This window comes from Tripterygium wilfordii, chromosome 11 (genome assembly GCF_013401445.1).
Source record: "Tripterygium wilfordii isolate XIE 37 chromosome 11, ASM1340144v1, whole genome shotgun sequence".
Taxonomy (NCBI): Eukaryota; Viridiplantae; Streptophyta; class Magnoliopsida; order Celastrales; family Celastraceae; genus Tripterygium; species Tripterygium wilfordii.
The window spans coordinates 1,794,770-1,818,100 of record NC_052242.1 but is presented as its reverse complement, the minus strand read 5'-3'; the positions used below and the strand labels follow the sequence as shown (position 1 = coordinate 1,818,100).

At 38.1% G+C, this 23,331-nt stretch overlaps 6 protein-coding genes and 1 long non-coding RNA gene across 9 annotated transcripts; 4 read left to right on the top strand and 3 right to left on the bottom strand.

The window, feature by feature from the left end:
- The first annotated feature begins 1,049 nt into the window (after positions 1-1,049).
- LOC120009193 (purine permease 1-like) lies at positions 1,050-4,866 on the top strand. The gene is made up of 2 exons (XM_038859664.1): positions 1,050-1,836; positions 4,271-4,866. Exons 1-2 carry the CDS (start codon positions 1,108-1,110, stop codon positions 4,634-4,636), a joined length of 1,095 nt encoding a protein of 364 aa, XP_038715592.1. The 5' UTR covers positions 1,050-1,107; the 3' UTR covers positions 4,637-4,866.
- A 421-nt stretch (positions 4,867-5,287) lies between these two features.
- On the top strand, positions 5,288-6,959 carry LOC120009194 (purine permease 3-like). Its single transcript, XM_038859665.1, has 2 exons — positions 5,288-6,117; positions 6,418-6,959. The coding sequence occupies exons 1-2, from the start codon at positions 5,395-5,397 to the stop codon at positions 6,778-6,780; spliced, it is 1,086 nt and encodes a 361-aa protein (XP_038715593.1). The 5' UTR covers positions 5,288-5,394; the 3' UTR covers positions 6,781-6,959.
- Positions 6,960-7,135: 176 nt separating this feature from the next.
- On the bottom strand, positions 7,136-9,143 carry LOC120009195. Of its 2 annotated transcripts, XR_005470622.1 has the most exons (4): positions 8,780-9,143; positions 8,522-8,633; positions 8,330-8,419; positions 7,136-8,208 (listed from the first exon to the last, which is right to left on the bottom strand). It is a non-coding gene; the product is annotated as an uncharacterized LOC120009195 (long non-coding RNA). The 2 variants fall into 2 exon arrangements; XR_005470621.1 differs by having other exon boundaries at positions 8,330-8,633.
- A 14-nt stretch (positions 9,144-9,157) lies between these two features.
- LOC120009190 (pentatricopeptide repeat-containing protein At5g27460) lies at positions 9,158-11,363 on the top strand. Its single transcript, XM_038859662.1, has 3 exons — positions 9,158-9,222; positions 9,311-9,548; positions 9,695-11,363. Exons 1-3 carry the CDS (start codon positions 9,188-9,190, stop codon positions 10,946-10,948), a joined length of 1,527 nt encoding a protein of 508 aa, XP_038715590.1. The 5' UTR covers positions 9,158-9,187; the 3' UTR covers positions 10,949-11,363.
- Positions 11,096-15,932, bottom strand: LOC120009191 (phosphoribosylaminoimidazole-succinocarboxamide synthase, chloroplastic). Its single transcript, XM_038859663.1, has 12 exons — positions 15,451-15,932; positions 15,244-15,345; positions 14,979-15,108; positions 14,473-14,565; positions 14,304-14,392; positions 13,990-14,070; positions 13,193-13,282; positions 12,970-13,059; positions 12,731-12,781; positions 12,593-12,639; positions 11,872-11,929; positions 11,096-11,603 (listed from the first exon to the last, which is right to left on the bottom strand). The coding sequence occupies exons 1-12, from the start codon at positions 15,775-15,777 to the stop codon at positions 11,544-11,546; spliced, it is 1,218 nt and encodes a 405-aa protein (XP_038715591.1). The 5' UTR covers positions 15,778-15,932; the 3' UTR covers positions 11,096-11,543.
- Positions 15,933-16,547: 615 nt separating this feature from the next.
- On the top strand, positions 16,548-20,107 carry LOC120009846 (serine/threonine-protein kinase PEPKR2-like). Its single transcript, XM_038860559.1, has 4 exons — positions 16,548-16,799; positions 17,115-17,959; positions 18,833-19,129; positions 19,441-20,107. Exons 2-4 carry the CDS (start codon positions 17,206-17,208, stop codon positions 19,803-19,805), a joined length of 1,416 nt encoding a protein of 471 aa, XP_038716487.1. The 5' UTR covers positions 16,548-16,799; positions 17,115-17,205; the 3' UTR covers positions 19,806-20,107.
- A 332-nt stretch (positions 20,108-20,439) lies between these two features.
- LOC120008570 (bet1-like protein At4g14600) lies at positions 20,440-22,900 on the bottom strand. Of its 2 annotated transcripts, XM_038858945.1 has the most exons (5): positions 22,797-22,900; positions 22,639-22,686; positions 22,426-22,549; positions 21,743-21,799; positions 20,440-20,883 (listed from the first exon to the last, which is right to left on the bottom strand). In XM_038858945.1, the coding sequence occupies exons 3-5, from the start codon at positions 22,486-22,488 to the stop codon at positions 20,722-20,724; spliced, it is 282 nt and encodes a 93-aa protein (XP_038714873.1). In that variant the 5' UTR covers positions 22,489-22,549; positions 22,639-22,686; positions 22,797-22,900; the 3' UTR covers positions 20,440-20,721. The 2 variants fall into 2 exon arrangements, with proteins under 2 accessions (XP_038714873.1, XP_038714872.1); XM_038858944.1 differs by lacking the exon at positions 22,797-22,900 and having other exon boundaries at positions 22,639-22,790.
- Positions 22,901-23,331: the final 431 nt, after the last annotated feature.

Sequence of the window (23,331 nt, the reverse complement as noted above, 5' to 3'; positions counted from 1 at the left end):
ACAAAGAAGTGTTGTTCGTGCAAAGGAAAAAAGTCAGGCCATGCAGATTTGGACTTCTCAAGCTCAAAATCCCGACGCTTCAATAAAAGACTCCAGAGAAGATGCGTTCGAGCTCAAGCGGGATTGGTACCAAAAGGAAATAGGAAGATATCGGATTGGAGCTTGTCATTGTTTGAAGAAATCCAACCAAAACTAATTCTTTTCTTCATATTTGATCCCTCTTTTCCTTGTTGATTCATGTTGAATTCCCTGAATATTTTGAGTTGTAATAGACTTAGCATGACCTAATTTATTGTACTAAAGCTACGATGTAGCCTCTCTATGACAATTCAAATTCTTAATTTATATTTAAATTTTTGTCAATCCTTATTGAGTATGTATATCATTGTACTTGATGTTTTTGAATGCTTAATCACTATTCGAATGAATTATTGTACATGTTAAGATCAAGAGATGATGTATGTGACTTGCTCTTGCGATTTATTCCATGAATTGAGCTAAAGACAAAGATGTGCCAACGTACGTGATTTGTGCGGTTTTGCTGTGAAATACCATGGAACTTAATGTGCTCTCATGCTTTAATTTCACAAAGAGATATCATGTGTTATTATGTGTTGGGTAATTTCAATTCTACTGGAGAGAGAATGTTGGATGGTTTTAGGGTATTTCACCGTCAACTTGAATGATAATTATTCAGTGATATGTGTTACCATTTGAATTGGATTGGTTAGGTGAATCGGATGCCTTAGTATTTCTATCAATTGGTTGATTCATATCGTTTATTGCCATTTTATTTAGTTTTAATTTTCAAAATCATTCAATTTTTGACTTCTTCCAATAATTTAGGACTAAAACAATTCCAATACTTATAGGTCAATAATTTTAATGGGATCGACACTTCCACTAAATTAGTTGAACGATTAGTGCACTTTCTATCATCATTACTTTTGTCTTAACATATATCTTATCGATATATGAAGACCATAATATTGACTACCGCTTTGGTGGTTCTTTTCTATATATATATATATATGTGGTAGTTGGAACCCCCATTTTTGCAGGCGCACACACAAACACAACACAAAGTTGATTTCATACATTCATCACATGGATCACATGGAGGAGAACAAAGAAGGAGAAAACAATAACACCACCATGAAGAAGGCCTTACTACTCCTAAACTGCATCCTATTATCAATAGGAATCACTGGGGGTCCATTAATCATGCGCCTCTACTTCGTCCATGGTGGCAAGCGTATTTGGCTCTCAAGCTGGCTCGAAACCGCCGGTTGCCCTCTCATCCTTATCCCGCTTTTCATAACCTACCTCCGCCGCAGCAAAAACCAATCCCCAAACACACTCTTCTTCATAAAACCTCCCTTGTTCTTCGCGGCAACAGGTATCGGCCTCATAACCGGCTTAGACGACTACCTCTACGCCTACGGCGTGGCACGGCTCCCGGTTTCCACTTCATCACTCATAATTGCATCTCAATTGGCTTTCACTGCCGGTTTCGCTTATTTACTGGTGAAGCAGAAGTTTACGCCCTATTCTATAAACGCTGTTATTTTGTTGACTGTTGGAGCGGGTGTTTTGGCTCTGCACACGAGCAGTGATCGTCCAGAGCATGAGTCGAGTAAGGAGTACGTGTTGGGGTTCGTTATGACAGTTGGGGCTGCGGCTTTGTATGGGTTTGTGCTGCCGTTGGTGGAGTTGACGTACAAGAAGGCAAAGCAGGAGATAAGTTACACGCTTGTGATGGAGATCCAGATGGTCATGTGTTTGTTTGCTACTATTTTTTGCACTGTTGGGATGCTCGTTAACAAGGACTTCCAGGTTAGTAGATTCATATTCTCTTAGAGCATGACATGAAGCCGCATCGGTATCTATATCTATAGATCATGATGTTGTTAAGACTTCTAAAAAATCTCACTTCGGTTTGATCTAAGCCAACAATGTGGTTTATAAGCGTGAATTCAAACTCAAACATTTGAGGTAGCTTTTAAATGATAAATCCACACAGCTCTTTATCCCGGAGCTTGGATAATAACTCAGGAGGATTTGGTCAAATCTCTCTCACGTTTTTCTTCCTCGTCTCTTTAAAATTCTTCAAATTATAACTGATGTATACTACTTGTAATTTGGTATATTAGGCATCTAAAATTCTAAACTTAGGATTTAGGGTGATGAATCTTGATGATTTAAACGACTACTCTTGACAAATCTTAAGGACAAACTTTGAGTTGGAATCTTGCAACAGTGGAAGAAAAGAAAAGTTTGATTAATTAGGTTAATTTATCCTCACTAGGATGAGTCAACCAACCCTATCTAATTGATTGATCAAGTATGACTATTCATACATAAGAAGTAAAAATTTACACACACACACATATAAACTAATGTTGTGTTTGGCATGCCCCTCTAGATAAAATAAGATGTATGCTAATGGATGAAATATCTATATGATATATGACGTGGATGGGCAAGTCAAACTAGAAAAGTGAGGACTGACCCACATTTTCTTGTCGCCTATTCAAATTGTGGGATGGCGGTTTCAATCATTGAGCTTCAAACTTTTATAAATTTTTTCTTTTTGAAATTTTGGAATTGATGCTCACACTTTTTGTCATTTCTTTATTTGATAAAACAAATTTATTTTTTCCCCCTAATTACAGTATTGTATACAAAAAAATATGCAAGTATCTTTTCCAACTTTCTCATATGCTTTTTAACAAATAAAACATTTAAGTCTTCGGTTCCCATGCTTTAAGTCTTAGGGGCACACAGAAAGCAAGGACAAATTGACAATACCCAACGTTACATTTAGATTTAGTTCGGGTACGTCCGTGGACCAAGGTAAAGATTAATAATTAGTCCCTAAATGGGCCAACGAGAAAACAAAATGAGCTATGGGGCCACAGCTGTAGGATTATTTTGGCTCTGGCCCACCATGATGTAATTTCATTATTTCTAACTTATCTTTTCGGATAGGTCCGTGGGCCCGGCTCTGCAAGTGCAATAGGCCGGTCAGACGCACTTGCTGGACCTGAAAGTAATGCATACTTGCATAGAATGATTATTTGGGCTCTGGCCCACCATGTTTAATGTAGGGATTTTTGGAGGCCGGTACACTAGATTATACTTAATTGTAAAAAAGTACAATCACTAAAACATCCTTTTAAAAAAGTACACTGGGGATCATCTTTTACCAAAATAACCTCAATTTTGATTTTCTCTCTCCACGAATTGTGATACAATAGTGATACTTTTAAATAGAAGATCCAATTTAGTGTTCAATTTATATTTTTGGCTCATAAAATGATGATATATATGTTAGAACGTAAATTTGATAGCATTACATGTCTTTCTAGTTCAGTTATGTCATTTTAGTGGATTTTTGATGTTCGTGATACTATAGTGATACATCTCTGCAGCTGTAAATGTTTTTCCAAAACGAGCAAGAGATGTACAAACCAAGAAAAGAAAACCAAGAAAGGAAAAGTAATTAGGAAGAAGAAGTATGCATATTGGTTCAATTGTATCATTTTAATGAATTTTTTGTGTTCGTGATACTATAATGATACATCTCTGCACTTGTAAATGTTTTTTCAAAACGAACAAGAGAGGTAACCAAGAAAAGAAAATCAAGAAAGGAAAAGTAGTTAGGAAGATGAAGTATGCATACTAGTTTCATCATTTTAGTGGTTTTTTGGTGTTGGTGATACTATAGTGATACATCTCTGCAAAAAACGAACCAGAGTCCAGATCTGCAAAAAAACAAAGCACAACCCAGATTGAACAACGAAGCATAGTCCAGATCTGTCAAAAACGAAGCAGAGCAACTCGACGCAGTCCAGATTGAGCAACGACGAAGAAGGAGATGAAGAGAGGAGAAACTCGGCCAAAAACGGAGAAGAAGACAGCGAAGAACCAGATCGAGAACCAGAAGAAGAAGAAGAAGAAGAAGAAGAAGAAGGAGGAGAGAAAGAAGGAGATAACTTTTAGTAGAGAAAGAGATGACACACTAGAGTTGGATAGTTGGAGGGAGAAGAAGAGAAGAAGAAGAAGAAGAAGGAGGGTATTGTAGGTATAAACTAAAAAATATCTAAAGTCAGATGACCAAATTACCCTTAAATTGCACTTTTTTACAATTTTAAAAATGTCCATGACCTTTTTACAATTAAGTTGTCTAAAGTGCTCTTACTGCCAATTGTCCCTTTAATGTATTGTTTTTCTTCACAACAACCTAATCTGAATCTGATTTTCTCAGGCGATGTCAAGAGAAGCAAGAGAGTTTGGACTAGGAGAAACCAAGTACTATGTGATACTGGTTTGGAGTGCAATAATATGGCAGTTTTTCTTCTTGGGAGCTATTGGAGTAATATTTTGTGCATCTTCTTTGCTGTCTGGTATTATAATAGCAGTTTGCCTTCCAGCGACAGAGATCCTAGCAGTCATTTTCTTCCATGAGAAATTTCAAGCTGAAAAGGGTGTTGCACTTGCACTCTCTCTCTGGGGATTTGTTTCATACTTCTATGGCGAGATTAAACAAAACAAGAAAAACAATCACAGTGTTCCAGAAACAGAAATGCCTCTGCCCACCAAATCTCCAAGTCCCACAGTTGAGAATGTATGATTATATCAGACAGTCGTATCTTGTGCAGAGTCTTTGTTGTTGGGTACTATAATAGCAATTCTACTTCCATTAACAGAGATCCTAGCAATCATTTGCTACCAGGAGAAATCTCAAGCTGCCTCAATTACCTTGATTTGGCACCAGAGATGACAGAACCTATATGTAACAATACACCAGCAAATGTCATTTGGCTCTTGCTACATATCAACGAAGTCATTTTCATAAAAGAAGAATCTTTTTCACCAAGTTTATGCACCACCACCACCACCACCACACAATACGAATCTCTAAAGGAAACCATAAAACAGCGATCCCTGTTCTTTCTTTTTGGACTGGAATCATAATGTATACCCCAATCCATGCATTCAACTCGGCTAAAGAATCGTTACAAATCTGTTCCATTTTCATCAATCAACTCCAAGATATTCTTTAACACCCAATTCAAAAAACTAAATAACTGTCAATAATACAAAGCTCTGCCCAGAAAGGCAGACATCTTGACAAAAATCCGAATAACATACAGCCAGTGATCTCATTCATCTTGACTCCTAGCTACAAGTCTTTGACTACAATGTGAGGCGGCCAAACCAAAATGAGTGATGGTAATTTGTCTATATGGTCTCAATGAAGACCCCACTCTTGACTAGTAGTGATTTTATCCTCTCATTACACGATACTGGCATCACCATTACATACACAGCTAAAGACCAAAAACACTAACAAAGCCACAGATCAAACTCCACAACTAGTTCTCTGTCATGGAGAACAAGGAACCCAACACCGACAGTGCTAATAGCAACATGAAAACGTCCTTACTAGTCCTAAACTGTATCCTTCTATGTCTAGGCGACTGTGGAGGTCCTTTAATAATGCGTCTCTACTTTATCCATGGCGGCAAGCGTATCTGGCTCTCAAGCTTTCTTGAAACTGCTGGTTGGCCTATAATTCTCATCCTCCTCACTATAACCTACCTGCACCGCCGCAAAACCAATTCCCAAACCAATCTTTTCCTTATGAAACCTCCTTTGTTCATTGCGGCTGCAGTAGTTGGTCTGCTCACTGGCTTGGACGACTATCTATATGCCATAGGCGTAAAATTTCTCCCTATATCTACTCTGTCTCTAATCATTGCAACTCATTTGGCTTTCACCGCTGGTTTCGCTTACCTCCTAGTGAAGCAGAAGTTTACATCCTACTCGATAAATGCAGTCGTTTTGTTGACGACTGGAGCAGCTGTTTTAGCTATGCATACAAGTAATGATCGTCCGAAACATGAATCAGAAAAGGAGTATATATTAGGCTTTGTAATGATACTAGGAGCTGCTCTACTGTATGGGTTTGTGTTGCCTTTGGTGGAGTTGAGTTACAAGAAATGTAAGCAGCAAATAAACTACACCCTAGTGATGGAGTACCAGCTGGTGATGTGTTTGTTTGCTACTATTTTTTGCACTGTGGGAATGCTTGTTAACAATGATTTCCAGGTTGGTCTCTTTCCCTATGAAATTTTAGCTTAACAAGACTTAGTTTCAAAATTTGAGTTTTAGAGTAATTGAATGGGTCCAAGCTCTTCCAGTTTTCTTGATCTGTGTCATTCATTAGATAAGATTGTTTCCATTGTCATGCAAGATGGAGAAGTTGAAAGACAAAAATTTTCCTGACCTCTGACTTCTCAGTCCCACTGAGACACCAACCGAGAAACATTCTGAATGTTTGCAACAGTATAATCTTTTACCTTTTCCTTTCAAGTTCGGCCCATTTAAATGTATTTCATTATTTCGTAGGTGATTACAAGAGAAGCAAGAGAGTTTGAACTAGGGGAAGCAAAGTATTATGTGGTGCTGGTGTGGAGTGCAATCCTATGGCAGTTTTTCTTCTTGGGAGCTATAGGAGTCATATTTTGCGCTTCTGCTTTGTTGTCCGGTATTATAATTGCAGTTCTACTTCCTGTGACAGAAGTCCTAGCAGTCCTTTTCTACAAAGAGAAATTTCAAGCGGAAAAAGGAGTCGCTCTTGCACTCTCTCTTTGGGGATTTGTTTCATACTTTTATGGTGAGATTAAACAGAGCAAGAAAAAGAATCGCAATCTAGAAACAGAAATGTCTCCACAAGCTAATCCCCCAGTTCCCATAGATGGAAATGTTTGAATGCAAGGAAAGCTTTCACTTGAATGGAAGATGAAGCACATCAAAGACCAGGCCTTGAATTGGTTAGACGAACAACTGAGCAGACATTGACAAGGAAAACTACTCTTTTCAATGTGAAAACATTCCATTGTGTCTTTGTTGTATGTCTCTACTAAATATCAGAGGTTATTTATTCTCTTTGTAGGTTGAAAGTTGAAACATAGGAAAATAAATCCTTCCGCTTATTGACAAAATTAATCCTAGAAATATCAACAGGAAAGATGAGATACCAGAATAGCGTTAAGATATAACATACAGTGCTGGGTAAGCCTTATGCAACTACACTGTTCACAATAGTTTCAAATGGCTTATCATTTTTCCAAGAACAGAGTATAATCCAAGCAAAATTTCTCAATTCTCACATCTTTAGTAATGGAATAACAGACAAGAAAATCACCAAACAGAAGCAGACTACACTTTAAAGCTCCATTTTGACGTTGATATACATTATAAAACAACAGAAAAAAGATCTAGAAATTGTATCTTAAGTTAATATGAGATATATTTCCATGAAAATAAACAAAATAAAAATGCCCGTCGTGAGGATTGATTTATCTAAGTCAAACAAATGGATTTCATTATTATAACTTGATAACTATTATTCCTGTACAACAATAAGCAAATGGCATCAACTTCCATCCTTTTTTCTTTGTAAACTTTTCAGGAGAAAAAAAAGGGGTCGAAGGGGGCGGGGGAATGATGGAGGTGGAATAGTTTGGAAGGACGGGGTCGATATTAATCCTGAATGTAAATACATTTGACCCCCCACCCCCTTCTCCAAAAGGTTCTCCAATTCTTCGAAAACTACTTTTAAATATGTCCATGTCAGGGCACCAAAAATAATACCAGACCTCCTTGGGAGCTATCCTTCCAGAGTCATCTTAAGGATAGGACCCCAGTGCATGATCATATCTATATGATGTCAACCTCAATTACTGGGATCAAACAAAGTGGAGATGTTTATAGTATTATTACAGTTACCAGTTCTTTTATGCTGATATCCAGTTCCACCAATCACTTGCTAGATGGTTCCTACAGCTCTCTTTACTAAATTCAGCTCTCGCATTATCAAAGTAGAATTATGGATTTGAAGAAACAACACATCATCACCTCAAATAGAACACACAGCTTCAACAATCTCATAATAAGGGTAAAGAGCATAAAAAGTATGCACACTTTTTGAACAATTACAGCAAAAAATTAGTGATATAGGTTCACATATAGGCAGAATTTGGAATTGGAAAGAAAAATGCCTGACCTGAAAAAAGGAAACACAAAATGCCAGTATTATACTAACCGCATAAAAAGCCCTTTTGATCTCATCTCTGGTGGTATTCTTAGAAACACCAAGAGGTTCATAATAGTCTCATGCCGGAGAGCAACAAGATCCTGCCAAAATGAATACAAGCATAATCACGGTTAAAAATGCTAACAAAAGACAAGAATGTTGAATGTTTTAAAGGATCCGAATGAACAATATGCTTCTTGGCATGAGGAAGAGCGTGAAAACCTGTTGCATGAATATAACACTTTCCCACCAACAGTCCTTTGATTTCAGTATAATCAGGTTTCCCAATTACAAAACTGAAACTATGCAAAGCTTCTCCAAACAATTAGAGAAAAAACAAAGTTAGAAATCAATAATAGAGGTTTCACAAGGAGGAGTAGAACTCTATATTAGAACGAAAAACAAATACAGTACATCGTTCGAGTAACATGGATGGTGCAGCTGGAAAGGAATACCAAGCCGATGCAGCTAGTGATTGTCGGATTCCACGGCCATCGGCCATGTATGACATCAAACGCCGCCGGTACTGCATTTAACAAATTGCCACATGAATCATCCGAGAAATTCTCATTTAGCCAATCGGAACGAAATTCAATAACGTCTGTCGATCAGTTCAAAAAGAATCTCTGTAGAGAACTAACAGAAAGATTCATCAGTCAAATCATCACTCACCAGGCCTAGCCAGCAGAATCTTGAATCTTCTCATTATAAATTAAGAGGAAGATGCCGGAACAGAATTGAAATGTTAGAACCATTCGCTATCTTCGCATAATGGAGAAGAAAAAGATGCGAATTCGTGTTCACCAAGAAAGAAACTATAGCGCACCGCTCAAATCTCTGGTGCCCACGGAACAACTGACAAGGTTTAGGGTTTTTGCTCAACGGCTTGACGATTTACTTTTTTCCCGGGCGTGGAGGGTTTAAGGAATCGAACGACGTTGGTTCCATCTGGCAACATTCAATGAGAGACCAAGAGGATCTGTGCCGTTGATATTGCGGGATCCACAAAATAGTCGGTCAACGTCAAACAAATTGAACTATATCGTCGAGAACCAGTTCCTCGAGAACTGAAGAGCTTCAATGGCGACCCGCGCGCAGTTCGCCAATTTGATACGGTAGGACCTTCATTTCAAATTTTCCTCTCTTTCCCTCTGTTTCTGAGGTTTAGTTTCACTTTTACACTCTCTTTGCATTCAAATGCAGCAACAAGCTCCGATTCGATCACTGGAGGCCTATATCGTCGCACGCTTCGGCGATTGAGTCTAAACCTAATATCGGGGGGCGCAGTCTCAAGAGTCAGATCTTGAAACCCGAACTTCCGCTTACCGTTACCACCTTGCTTCAGAATTGGGTCAATGAGGGCCACAAAATTACAGTCCCTCACCTCCGCAACATCTCAAGACAGCTAGAGAAGTCTAGGCGCTATAAGCAAGTGCTCGAGGTTCGGATTCTCTCTGAATATTGTTCATTCACCAACTATTAAATGTTATTCTTATGAGAAAATTCATCAGTATGGCATAGACTGTGATGTTAGTTTAGGGTTTGGGGATGATGTTTCTTTTTTTTTCTCCACTTGATATTCTATAGATATTGACATGGCGGGGAACGCATATCGGTCTCGAGCTGTCACCAATTGAGCATTTCAACAAGATGGAATTGACCCTTAAAATTCATGGTTTGATGGAAGCTGAGGAGTATTTTGCTCAGTTACCCAACACCTCTTCGCAGAAAGCTGTATGTCTCCCTCTTCTTCATGCGTATGTGAAGGAAAGGGCAGTAGAGAAAGCTGAGGCTTTCATGGTGAAGTTATACAGCTTGGGGTTACTTGTGGAACCTCATGCGTATAATGAGATGATGAAGCTCTATGTCGCCACATCTCAGTATGAGAAAGTAGTCTCTGTGATCCAAGAAATGAAGCAAAATAAAGTATCCCTAAATGTTCTTTCCTATAACCTTTGGTTGGATTCATGTGGGAAGCTATCTAGTGTTGCCTCAGCAGATAAGGTTTTCAAAGAAATGGCAAATGATAAAACTGTGGCAGTGGGGTGGAGTACTTTAGCTACTTTGGCCAATATCTACACAAAAGCAGGTCTTGATGAGAGAGCTACTTTGGCCCTTAAAAATGCAGAGAAGAAGCTATCTTCTGCCAGGCGTCGTGGTCATCTCTTTCTCATGACCATATATGTCTCTTTGAAGAATAAGGAGGAAGTTCTTCGGCTTTGGGAAGCCAGCAAAGTGGTACCTGGGAGAATAACATGTGCCGATTACATGTGTATATTGTTATGCTTGGTTAAGGTAGGTGGCCTTCGACAGGCCGAGAGGGTTTTCATGGAGTGGGAGTCTACTCGTCTGTCTCTGAAGTATGATATTAGAGTCTCCAATGTCCTTCTTGGTGCATATGCACGGAATGGATTCATGAACAAAGCTGAGTCTTTACATGCCCGGACGTTGGAGAAAGGTGGTTGTCCAAATTATAAGACATGGGAGATTCTCATGGAAGGATGGGTAAAAAACCATGAGATGGATAAAGCCATTGATGCCATGAAAACCGGATTTGCTTTATTGAAACACAGTAATTGGAGGCCAGCACCTGACATTAGGCCTGCACCTGATGTTTTATTGGCCATAGTAGAGTACTTTGAGAAGCATAGAAACCTTGAGGAAGCAATTTCGTATATTAGACTTCTTCATGGTTTTGGCCTCGCAAGCTTGCCATTGTACAAATCGTTGTTGAGAATGCATGCCAGTGCTCAGAGACCAGCTTTTGATATCCTCCAAATGATGGAGAAGGATGAAATTGAGAAGGATGATGAGACTGCTTCCCTCATTCAACTCAGCTAAATGTGCAACAATATCTGTATTATCAATTCTCTGTTGCATAAACCATCAATGCAGAGCAGAGTTTACCTGATCCACTATTTCTTTTGGGATTGAAGATGCGGAGAAAAACCTTAAAGAAACCTTTACAGCCGTCTCAAAAGCATTGATGATTTGGAGATTTTTGAATTTTATGCTTTAACAGCTTCAGAAGTAAGATTGAAGAATCAATATTACTTGTTGTAAATGGGAACAGGAGATCGCTAATCACTATCGTTACACAGATGTTGGCCAAGGAATCCCTTCAGGGTTCTCTGTTTCACTCCTTACTTGGCCACTGGCCCTTTATAATGGCACATGTAAATGGGGGGAAATATGAAGCATCAACTGTTATTGTTTATGTAGATGATGAACAATGAAAACTTGTTTTCTTGAGCTCCCCTTGTTGTCAACCAAATTCTCCATCATTGATACTTCAGACCCCATCAAAATTATCCAATGACATCCAACGACTCACAGTGCAAGAAAATACCAAAACTTGCACCATTTTGTCCAAAAAGCAAACGAAGTCTAAGCTGACTGCCGGCACTAGTTCCCATCAAACGGACATGTGAAGCCATTACTTTAAAGATGACAATGCTAATGCGACATTCTGTGAAATCCGATCATGAATTGGTTCCTGCAATAAGAACCAGAAGCTGTTACATGTCGAGTACAGATAAAGGATTTCAAGAATTATTTTCGATCTCAGTCAAAACTCCCTTGAAACGGCTTGGTGCAGTCAATTCCCCCTACTCATGAATCTAATCAATGAAGAAAACTCTACATGGATAAATCTGTTGTTTCAGTAATTCAAACTAGAAACATAAATCTATATCGCTCCTCGAAAATTCAGAAATCCAAACACAACATTAATACTATTCAGAGATGGGGGCTCTGTTGCGTACCTCCATATGTGGCATCTCAAACTTTGAATTTGTTATTCTCTCGTACAAAAATATGTACCTGTCATCAGGGGGAAAAGTCAGTAATGACTGTAAATAAAACAAGCATGTAAATATTCACGAAAAAGGAAACAAACACGTAAATATTCACGGAAAAGGTTCAAAATTCTCAAAAAGATTCTGAGGATAGAATTTAAACAAGCATAAGCTGGAACAAAGCACAACAAAATTATGGAAAGTAACTTATCACCACAAACTCAAACAGAATATCCACAGGGAAAACAAACGAATGAGTCAAATTCTTCGATGTAGTTGTAAAAGGGGCTCTTTTTTGCGTCATAACCATGACAACATGTTGGGGAATTCATGTGAAGTGTGAACGGATGAAAACGAAAGGCTGGCAACAAGATCTAATGCAAAAGGATAAATCGATGTCAGAAATAGATGAATGTGCACAGAAGATTTAAGCGCCAAGAACCTCACAGCCAAAGCAACAGAGCAGAAGCAATCTTCATCAAAATCAAATGCAATTTTTAGAAATAAAAAGATGGAGAATAATAATTAAGATTGCCAAAAATAGAAATACACCAAGTAAAGCAGGTGGTTTGGCAAAGCAATAAATTGTTTATCCTGCTTTCCGTCCAGAAAGTGCAAAAGGGAACAAGCCATCTTAAGCATGAGATGCAGGATCAATTTTAAAGCCATAATGAAGTGGGAGACTTACCGCCAAGCTAGCTCCGAAACAAGTTCTTCAGGAGCATCAGGCAGGACCTATATATTTTGAACATCCAAATGACATTAAACACATGACTTCAAAGGCATTACTGAAGCAAATAAAATTGACCTTCATAAAAAGACCTACCTCATCCTCATATGGATTGCAGTTATCCTTGAACCACAACCTCAAGAACTCCTACAATTGCCAAAAGGTTTTAAAAACAGGTTATCTGCGGTTTTGCATTAATAAAATAAAACAATAGTGCATTGCGTACAAAGATTCGCATTGCAAGCATTGCAGAAGAAAATAAATGTGTACAAGACCAGAGGTTGTTGAACACTTGACAGATAATGAGCACATCAATCATTAACAAAATAACAAACCTTATCGACATTTTCAGGTTCAAGACCATTACGTAAACGTTCTTCATAAGATTGGGCAATCCAATATCGGCTTGAGTCAGGCGTGTGCACCTAGAATGTAGAGAAACACATCAGTACTAATCGCATTGCAGTAATTTGTACAGATGCATATGATTTGTGTTTGAGCAATCGGGTGTATGAGAATGAGAGAGTGAAACAAACATAGCATAGATTAATATCTAACCTCATCTATCAATAGAACAGATCCATCACTGCCCTTTCCGAATTCATATTTTGTGTCAACCAATATCAGGCCATGATCTGAAGCCATGCGCTGAAATTTGAAAAAGAAAATGGTCAGGCTGATTATATTCACTGTGATGATGAAGTTTATCAAGACAGCAATGTGAAAGTGACAAGAACCCTTCTATGGATGCAATCCCATACAATTTACCTTCCAAAATTTTAAAATTAAGTCCACATGACCACATCATCTAATCTGTTATTACTTTGCGAAAGATTGCTATCGGTTAACTAGCCATAAAAAGAACATTATTGCTACTATTTAAACAACTACATAGCCGGTACCCTGCAGTAAATTAATAAACATGTCAACTTTCAGCCTAATTAGGAATTATCAACATAACTTAATGATTTCAACACTAGCAGAGGCTTACTACTAGAGATGTATGACTGCACTTCCATGTCAAAAACTGGCATGTGATAGACTTCTTTATCTAAACTTATGCCTAACAGCAGTTCAAACACCAACAAAAGGGTTTCCTCTGTTATATAAAAGGAATAGAGATGCGGCACTTTAGCTCAATACAGACGGTTATTCTAGTTTCTTAATATTCATTAGTATGAAATGGCAGATTTCCTCTATGCTCCTCGCAAGTTAAACAATCAAAACAGCACCAAGAGAGAGAGAGGAAGATTGAGCTGGAGCAACTGCAGTTTGGCAGAGTAGCGAGGAGCTTGACCACTTGAACAAGTGGTGCTCCTACAAAATTTACTTTAAAGGCATGGAAACAAAGTCACCTGTCCATAGTTAAACAAGCTCAATGCCTTACTGCTCGCTTCATCATAATCAGATTGAGTCATCAGTCCACGCTCAATTATCTGCAAGGAAATTACAATATAAGAGCTAACTTACCCAGCATCCAAAAGATCATGCTAGAAATATGCAAGGTGTATGAATTAACCACTTTCAAAAATTCATCGCCTATAGGTCTGTTCTCATACATAGAGAATAAATATCATGTATAGAAAACAAGTTGAACCACAAAAATCCGCAAATAAGTTCTAATAAAATCACTGCCTAGATTTTCAACATTAAGTTTGAAATATACAACCTCATCTGGAGTTACTGGAACATCATGATCCACAGCCTTGGTTGTGGGTGTGAGTATGTTTGAGAGCAGCTTTTGGTTCTTTACCAAGCCTATAGTATACTAACAGAAAATCAGATAGCTTGTATTGTTGAATAGAAAAAGAAAAAAATTAATCATAAGGAAAATATACCATCAGGAAGAGCATTGCCACAGTAGTTTCGGATACCCTTTTTGTAGACTGTCCACAGGGATGTATCAGTGCTCCCGGTCACATAACCTCTCACTAAAGAAAAATATCAGTAAACATTGATGAATTGATGTCTTTAAGACTTTATTTCACATGGTTGAAAGGAGCCTCAGCGATGAAAGTAGAATAAAGATGCTTTAACAGTTTAAGTTCAATAAGACGGATGATTTCACTTACTTCTTTAAGACAAAACAATTTATATCTTCACAAGTTATACAGAAATCCAAATCAACCAGCATATGCTTGCTTGCTTCAATTACTAGATATTTACGAATCACCATCCACGTGTGAATCAACAAATAGAACCTTTGGCATAAAAATTTCAAAAGCTTCTCTTAACCAAGCTTTTAAAATTAGATTGAACCACCAAATTAATAACTGATACACATCCAATCAAAGAAAGCTCATATACAGCTGCAAGCAAAAAAATCTAAACCTGAGATACTCACCCACAAATTCAACAGGAAACACTGAACACTTCTTTGCAATGGTAACATTTTTATCTGGGGATGCTACGATAGCATTCTGTGTAATGTGCTGAGTATTATTGAACCACCACAAACTTGTCTCATTAAGAACCTGAAATTAAAGGTGGCAAACAGATAAGCCATATGCTTTTCTAACTCTCCAATCACAACTTCGTCATAAATTTCGATATGCTGAACATCTTGCTTGGTTCCAACAATGGTCATAAACGAAGCAGGGAAAACTTACTTGGCCTTTGAAGGGAATAGAAGCAAGAATTCTATCAAATGCACTCATCCTATCAGTTGTGACCAGAACAAGATAATCGCCAGCATCATATATATCTCTAACCTGCGATTAAATACGTCCAATTTAACGCCCAAAAAGGGAGCTCTCTGTTTGGGTAACATCCAATTTTATACGAAATTAAGGATTTAAAGCACTTAGAATGAATACCTTGCCTCTGGTTTTGGACTTGAGACCTGGAACTGTCAAGTGAAGACTGGTTTCAGTCAGACAATTAGATAAACAACGGTTAACATCGACAAGGACCTCGTCTTTGCGGCTACTGTTACTCAAATCAACAAGCAAAGATTTTTGTTGTTGATTTTGATTTTGACCGGACATCAATGATACTGAAATTCTCGGGTATCTCTTTGATTGCCTCGATTTCGATTTCGGTTGAAACGAAGAAATGGAAGGGAAAGCGGGATGCTTGATGGTGGTATTGGTTGCGAAAAAGGGGGGTTTAGGAGGGTTTAGGGATCCCATGGATTGTGCCATTGAAGTCGGTACTTGCTCTGTTTATCAAACGCGATCAGATTTTCAGTTCCGAATTAGGGTTTATCATCCCAAACCCTAACGGTAACAAGGAATTGGAGTCGTCGAAGTTTCTAATTTGGAAAGTATGAAGTCCGTACGTGTAGCACTCACAGCCTAGATTCAGACAGCGTAATTGCCACGCACGACCGTAATATCAGGCCTCTTTGTCCATTCTGGGCGTGCCACGTGTTGTAGGAAGTACACGAATGTTCAATGCACATGCCCGCACATTATAAGGCTTTAAGGTTAAGGAATCCGAAAAGGGCCCGTATTTGGAAGCCCGGATGGCTGGGGGTGCCCGGGACCTGCTGTAATAAAATTACAGTAGGTCCCGCTGTAATACATTTTATAGGTAGTAAAATTTTTTTTTTTTTTTTAAATCATAAATATGTAGTATTTTTCATAATGAATCAATGGTATATTTTTTGTTTGAAACAAAAATCAAATTCATCGTGATCAAAACATTGAATATTTTGAGTTTATATCTGATGGTCTAGAATTGTCGTGTCTTTTTCATGTTGAATTTAATTTTTGTTTCTAATAAAAAATATATCGTTGTGTTCGTTGTAATGAACACTACATATTTATAATTTTTAATGTTAAAAAAGCATATTACAGTGGGGCCCGCTGTAATTTTATTACAGCAGGCCCCGGGCTTCCGGTGGCGGGGTGTCCAGTAACATATAATTATTGACATGGACACGTGGGTTGCGTGGAAGAAACACTCGGACAGTAAAACCCCAAACCTCATTTCACTACTCGTACGATAAGATATTCAATAATAATTTGGGGCAAATCTGAAATCGGAGATTCTAGGGTTTCCGACTCATTTATTCCCAATTTTGTACTTGATTGGCCGTTGTCTCTCTCTGATTTTGATTATCTAGTTGTTGAATTTTCCGCTCGATACCCATATTTTCCATATTGATACCCTTTCGTGACATTGACGTTGATCTCTGAAACTCGGAGAGCATTCTTCAAAGGTTCGTTCTTTGCCCTAATGTTATGATCTTCTTTGTTTACCCTTGATTTGTTTTGAAGAAAATAAGAATTTCTGAAAGACGTACTCTGATTTTGTTGACAACTTGGTACATGCAATACGAATTTAGAACAAACGGCTAAAAAATTTGTACAATTTCAAAGCCTTTTGAGACATTGGGTGATTTCTTCCATTAATAGGGTTTATGGGTCATTATATTCTGTATTTACGGAACAATCAAGCAAACCCAGAGTATGTAAAAGTGTGCGAGCTCTTGAATAGATTTTCTTGATGAATTTTTTTTTCCCTTCGGTTGCAGATTCGAAAACCAGAAGTCTATGACTCTACAAACACTTGACTCCAATCCGCTCGGGCTATATTCAGTGGCAATTGTTTGTTGATCCGGATTTATGAGGAAGAAAAGGAAAGGAAGTGAAGGTGATCAGTGCCCAAATATACTGGAAGAAGTAGCGCCAGCTCGTGATGCACGATCATCAAATCTTAGGTCTCATTATTCGCTAGAAGATTATGCGAGGTTAAAGAAGAGGTGCAAAGAAGATGCAGACACTGAAGCTATTAATTCTTTCAAAAGTAGGCTTGCAGGCATTGCCACTGCTCCACCTTGCGGTGCCTCATTATTGGTGCCACCAGGAAGGGGCCTTAAGAGGAAGATAGGGTGCATTGATGTTGCTACCCAGATGGGTCGGAAAAACAAGATGGAAGATGACTATTTTTCAGGTGCCACAATTGGGCATGGTAAATTTGGGTCTGTTTGGTTGTGTAGGTCAAAGGTAAGTGGGGCAGAATTTGCATGTAAGACTCTGCAGAAAGGTGAGGAGACTGTTCATAGGGAGGTGGAGATAATGCAGCACCTGTCAGGGCATTCAGGAGTTGTGACGTTGCATTCTGTGTATGAGGAGACAGAGTGTTTTCATCTTGTCATGGAATTGTGCTCTGGAGGACGTTTGATTGATCAGATTGTGAAGGAGGGACGGTATTCGGAGCAGCGTGCTGCTAATATATTCAAGGAAGTGATGTCTGTTGTTAAGTATTGTCATGACATGGGTGTTGTACACAGAGATATAAAGCCGGAGAACATATTACTCACAACAATGGGGAAGATAAAGCTTGCAGATTTTGGCCTGGCAATGAGAATTTCAAATGGTACAACATCCACTTTTTATGGTTATCGATGCTTTTCTGCCACCCCCCCCCCCCCCCTTCAATATCTTCTTTCAATTCGTAGTTATGAACAATCACCCAAGTGGGATTGATCCCATGTGTTCACTGATAAAGATAAATTTTATGATTCCCGTGGTTGCACTTAAAAAAAGTGCAAATTTTTTAAACTTCCATTAACTGTTGCAAATGTCAGTGCATAAGTGTAGAAGCTTGTATTGGGACAAGCTAAGTAAACAAGGTAGAAGATGAAGATGGTTCCTTAATTGAGATGCCTGAAAGTAAAACTAAAAGGCTCTAGTCATCTACCTTCTTAACATTTGAATAAGAAACATTCTAGTAGTTCGTGTGATGAAGTTTGTAACGTTTTGAAGTTCTGTAGATTTTCTTCTAGAGAATGGAATATGTAAGGACCCATGATTATAGTTACTTATTGTTCAACCATCTTGTATGCAAGTTTATTGTTGCTGGTCAAAATGGTTAGCATGTGATGTGATCAAGGGAACAGGAAATTGGGTATAAATAAATCTTAGCAAATCTAATTGAACTTGATTACTTTCTGCGATATTTTTGGTAGGTTTTATTTTTTGTACAAACCTACCAATTTTGAGAACTGAAAATATTGCTGACTCTGAAATTCTTTCTTTGGTATGATGATTAACATTGATAGTGTTCTCTCATGCCCAATCATTTATTGCTACCCTTTTTTTTGTTAATACAAATATTTTCATCGACTTGTGTGTTCAAGTATTTTTGCACTTGCATAGATTTAATTTTTTTAGAAATTTCCTCAAGTGTAAGTCTTTCTTTTAAAGTCAACTTGATAATATTATGAGTTCTTTTTCTCATCCATGACAGGTCAAACGTTGTCTGGTTTAGCTGGAAGTCCAGCTTACGTTGCCCCAGAAGTTCTGTTGGGGGATTATTCGGAGAAGGTTGACATATGGAGTGCTGGAGTACTCTTGCATGTGCTTCTGGTTGGATCTCTTCCATTTCAGGGAGACTCCTTACAGGCAGTTTTTGAGGCAATAAAAAGTGCGACGCTTGATTTTAACTCAGGTGCATGGGAGTTAATATCTAAACCTGCACGTGATTTGATAGGAAGGATGCTTACAAGGGATGTTAGTGCAAGGATAACGGCTGATGAAGTGTTGAGTAAGTTTCTGTGCTTTTTCTTTTTGTGTTTATGCAACTTGATTTGTTTGTATGCATTTTTCATTGATTCGTAATCCTTTTAACTTATTTTTGTACTGATATATGCTCATTAGTCATTTCTCCATAAATTATTCTCTTTGGTTCACATATGCCTCACTACTAACTTTTTTATCAGTAACTGTAAGTTCGTCTTGCTTTTTGTGTATCATTACTTATTACTGTTTTGGTCTTTTAGTCCTGAACCTGGATTTTGTGCGTGTTCATAATTACTGCAATTTTCTTTCCATTAACTATGGAATTGGCCTTTTCAGGGCATCCTTGGGTTTTGTTCTACACAGACCGCACTTTGAAGACATTATCTATCAGATCAAAATTGAAGAATCAAGCAGGGGAACCTTCTTGCCAACTAGCCGGTGCACGTGACCTGAAGTTTGACAGAAACAAGATAAATTGTGGTTTCATTGGCAAGGGTTTGATTTTGCATTCATTGTCAGAAAGTTCAAGCTGTGAGTCAGTAGAGAAGGATGAAAGTGGTTTTGTTGATGCACTTGCGGTGGCAATTTCTAACGTGACAATTTCTGAACCAAAGAGGAGTAGGCTGTGTGGGCCGACAGGCCAGATCGAGCAGCAGTATTCGTCAAACTTGACCGCTAGCAATCTTTGTAGAGCATTTTGATCCTGCTGACAGACCGACTCCTCTAACGTCATTATATCCAATGCTTTTTAATTGGGGACTGAAGATTAGCCTTCACCGTTGCAAATTTATGTGGGGAAAGACCATTACCAAGCCCAGATAACTGTGTCTTGTAAGTATGGTGTCATTTCTTGTCAATGGATTCGACTGTAATTCATTACTTGTTCATGTTTATGGTGTTAACCCAATAATGGTACTGGATTAACTAAGAAAATTATGTACATAATCTGTAAATACAAGGGTGTCTTTCTGCCAGATTTAAAAAAAAGGGGGTCTTTCTTAAATTATGCCACTGGTTGTACAATTCAGTGCTATTTTAACCCAGGAGATGGCTGTGAGCTTTTTGAAAGCACCGTGGCAGATCCTTACCTCTACTTGGAATAGCATGCTTTCAAATATATTCCTCATACCGCTAAGCATTGGAATGTTTTGTTCCTATGACGTTTGGCACTCTCGGTCTCTCGTGTTACCTATGTGCAATGTCCATGGAATTTTTTAGGGTGGTGGTTATTATTTGCTAGTAGATTGAATCGTCCCGGCAATAGCCATTAGTGACTGGTTAGCAGGAGCTGTCCATGACGTGGTAATAATAAGCAAAAGTTGGAACAAATCACCAGCAGCAACAGTGCCACTAGAATAAGGTAGTGCACGTTTACATTCAAAAGATGTGCAATTCTATGCGGCAAACGCCCGTGTTGTGAACATTCTTTGTATAGTACAGAAGTCATTTTCCAAAACTAACCTGAAAATGAAGTGATATTTCATTACAACTGAAGATCATGAGCGACAATTTACCACGGAACCTGAACTCGTTAGTCTGCGTGCAATCATGAACAACCCTTGCGGCCTATGGGACCAACTTCTTCGGCGTGCAGGCCCACAGAAGATTCACCAGACTTCATCTTTTGAAGATCTTGGACAACATGTAGACCACAAAGAATAGTAATATTGCAAAAAGAACCACATGAACAATATGGTTTGATCCATACTTGATGATATTCTTGTTCAACTTCCTTATGTTGTTCTTCACACCCGCCTGAGCTTTGATCATTGTCATTTGCTGTTTTACAGGGAAGAAGAAAGTCAGAAAGCAGTTAGAGCAAGGAATGATTACCGCACTCCCTAGGTCCTCTCACTCTGTCTTCTTCAGGTATCCAACGGTAGATTGAAGCCTTAAAATCAGATTCAGAAAACTTTTAAGAGATCTGTACCAACCAAAAGAACTATTAAACAACAATTCGGCTGTTTCAAAAATATGGTTTCCTCGGCATTGTCATTTTTTGACCAATGGCTTAAAAAAATAGGGCCATAATGGCATAATGCATCTCGTCGGACGTCCCTAATATAAGATTTATAGCAACCCTTGTGCACGAAATAAAGGTAATGATAGAGGGATCCAAACCAGTTACCAACATACGACTAATCACATAATAATATTTAAAACTTCAAAATATGGCAAAACGTTCTTGACTTCTTCGCAAAAGACACAGAGTTTCACCAAAAATTGCAAGATCAAACATTATTCGCAGCAAAACGTTTACCATTATATTATGTTCTCAAACAGCAGTTTCATAAAAACTACTAGCCTCTGCACCAAAGATCTAAAGAGAAAAGGCAGTGCAATCTAATCATCTTGACAGGATTAAGTGCAGACCATAATATTCAATTTAGTATCAAACTATCAATCCGCCCATAATTTATCTTTCAACTCTTCCATTCCATCCTAAGATCCTATGCAGCTCGGCACTATGGTTGGTGTGAAATCCAATTGTTTACTAACAGCATAAATCAGGGATTGTAATGATTGAATCTAGAAGGCACATACCACCATGTAAATAAATAAAAAAATTAACAGAAGAACAGACATCAAAAGCCAGACAACATTGGCCATAAAAAAGGGTCCAATATCAAAGATATACCAGTTGATCTAGGAAATCCCTCTGAAATTTTGCTTCTGTGGATATCTCTTGAGCTACCTGCACCACCACAGTACGTTACAAATTCAACAAATAACATAAACAAAAAGAGCTAAAAAAGATCAAATACTGCAAATCCACAAGTCAACAAATGATAGCAAAAGAAAACGAAATGGCACTGCCCAGTTACAATCTTACTAACTAAATAAATAGCATGGCTTTGCTAAACATAAATGAGCCTCTGGGGTTCCCGTACTCTACCAACTTCGTTTTGGGAATTCATGAAGTATCACCATGGCCGGTTATGAACGGCGCAGAATCGCATTACCCAAACATTCCAGCCTCATGTGACCACGAGAAATTTATTATATGCATTATGTACGTTCTTCCTGGTTTACCAAGGTTCAAAGTCCATAGTTATGCATTATATACTTCAAATATGGTAGGCAGAGTTGAGTTGCACAAAGTACGCATATTGGGGGGTCCCCTATATGAATCGATTTGGCACGCCTTACCCGAGTTAGAAAATTTAACATGAAAAATTGCACTTCATCGTCATCCGATCAACGAATTGTAGGTTACCAGCCTCCCAAACGCATGAATTTTACAGAAATACCCATTTCATGATTCCATTCGAAAAGATAGAAAAAACATAAAAGTTGTTTCACAAGATATGCACGACTTACGTTGCGTAATTGCTTGACTTGGCTACGGAGACCGGTGATCTCGTCGTCGAAGTCTGCGTGCATCGGATCAATCCGCAACTGGATTTCATCGGAGCTAGCAACCGGTCTCGTGCTTAGACCCTCTCTGCAAAAACCCCAGATGCATTCACATGAAAAATCCGTTCCGATTACCACAATAAACCAACAGCAGAAGAGAATTCGAAACCCTAATACCTTGATCTGTAAGGAGCAGAACTACCATACAGAGAACCACCACCGGCTCTGCTCGAAGTCCCCATCAAATCCGGGATTGATGCAATTGGAGAAAAGAAGAAAAACACTCAAAAAATCTTCCACCAAATCTTAATCTCTGTCAACAAGGAAGAGACTACCTTTGAAATCGAAATTCAATCAGAAATTTTGCTGCCGTGGCGGACCAGAAATCGACCGTTGATTTTCACGATCGAATGGTCACTATAAGCCTCGTTCCTTTATTGTTACAAGTAGGCTATGAGGAGGAATGAGTCAGCACATTGAGAACTATCTTTAATGATGGCACTTATCATACATAAAATTAATGTCTATAATTATTCATAATCTATTTGACATGTTTGTCATATGTTATTTTGTTTTTTTAGAAACGTCTTTAAGTATTATAACAAATAGTTCACTTTTCTCTCATATAAAATTATGATTTTTTTTATTTTTTTCTTTTCTTAAACATAATTTTAAAATATTTTATCTCTCAAAATATATGTTAAATTTATAAAAAAAGATTACATATTCGGAATTAACATGTAAAATTTTTTCTAACAACATTCATTATCAATATATTTTACCATGTCGTTCTTAATTACACTGTTTTCGTAAACAGTGTAATAAAATTTGGAACAATGAAAACAATGTGATAACAATTTGAAACACTAA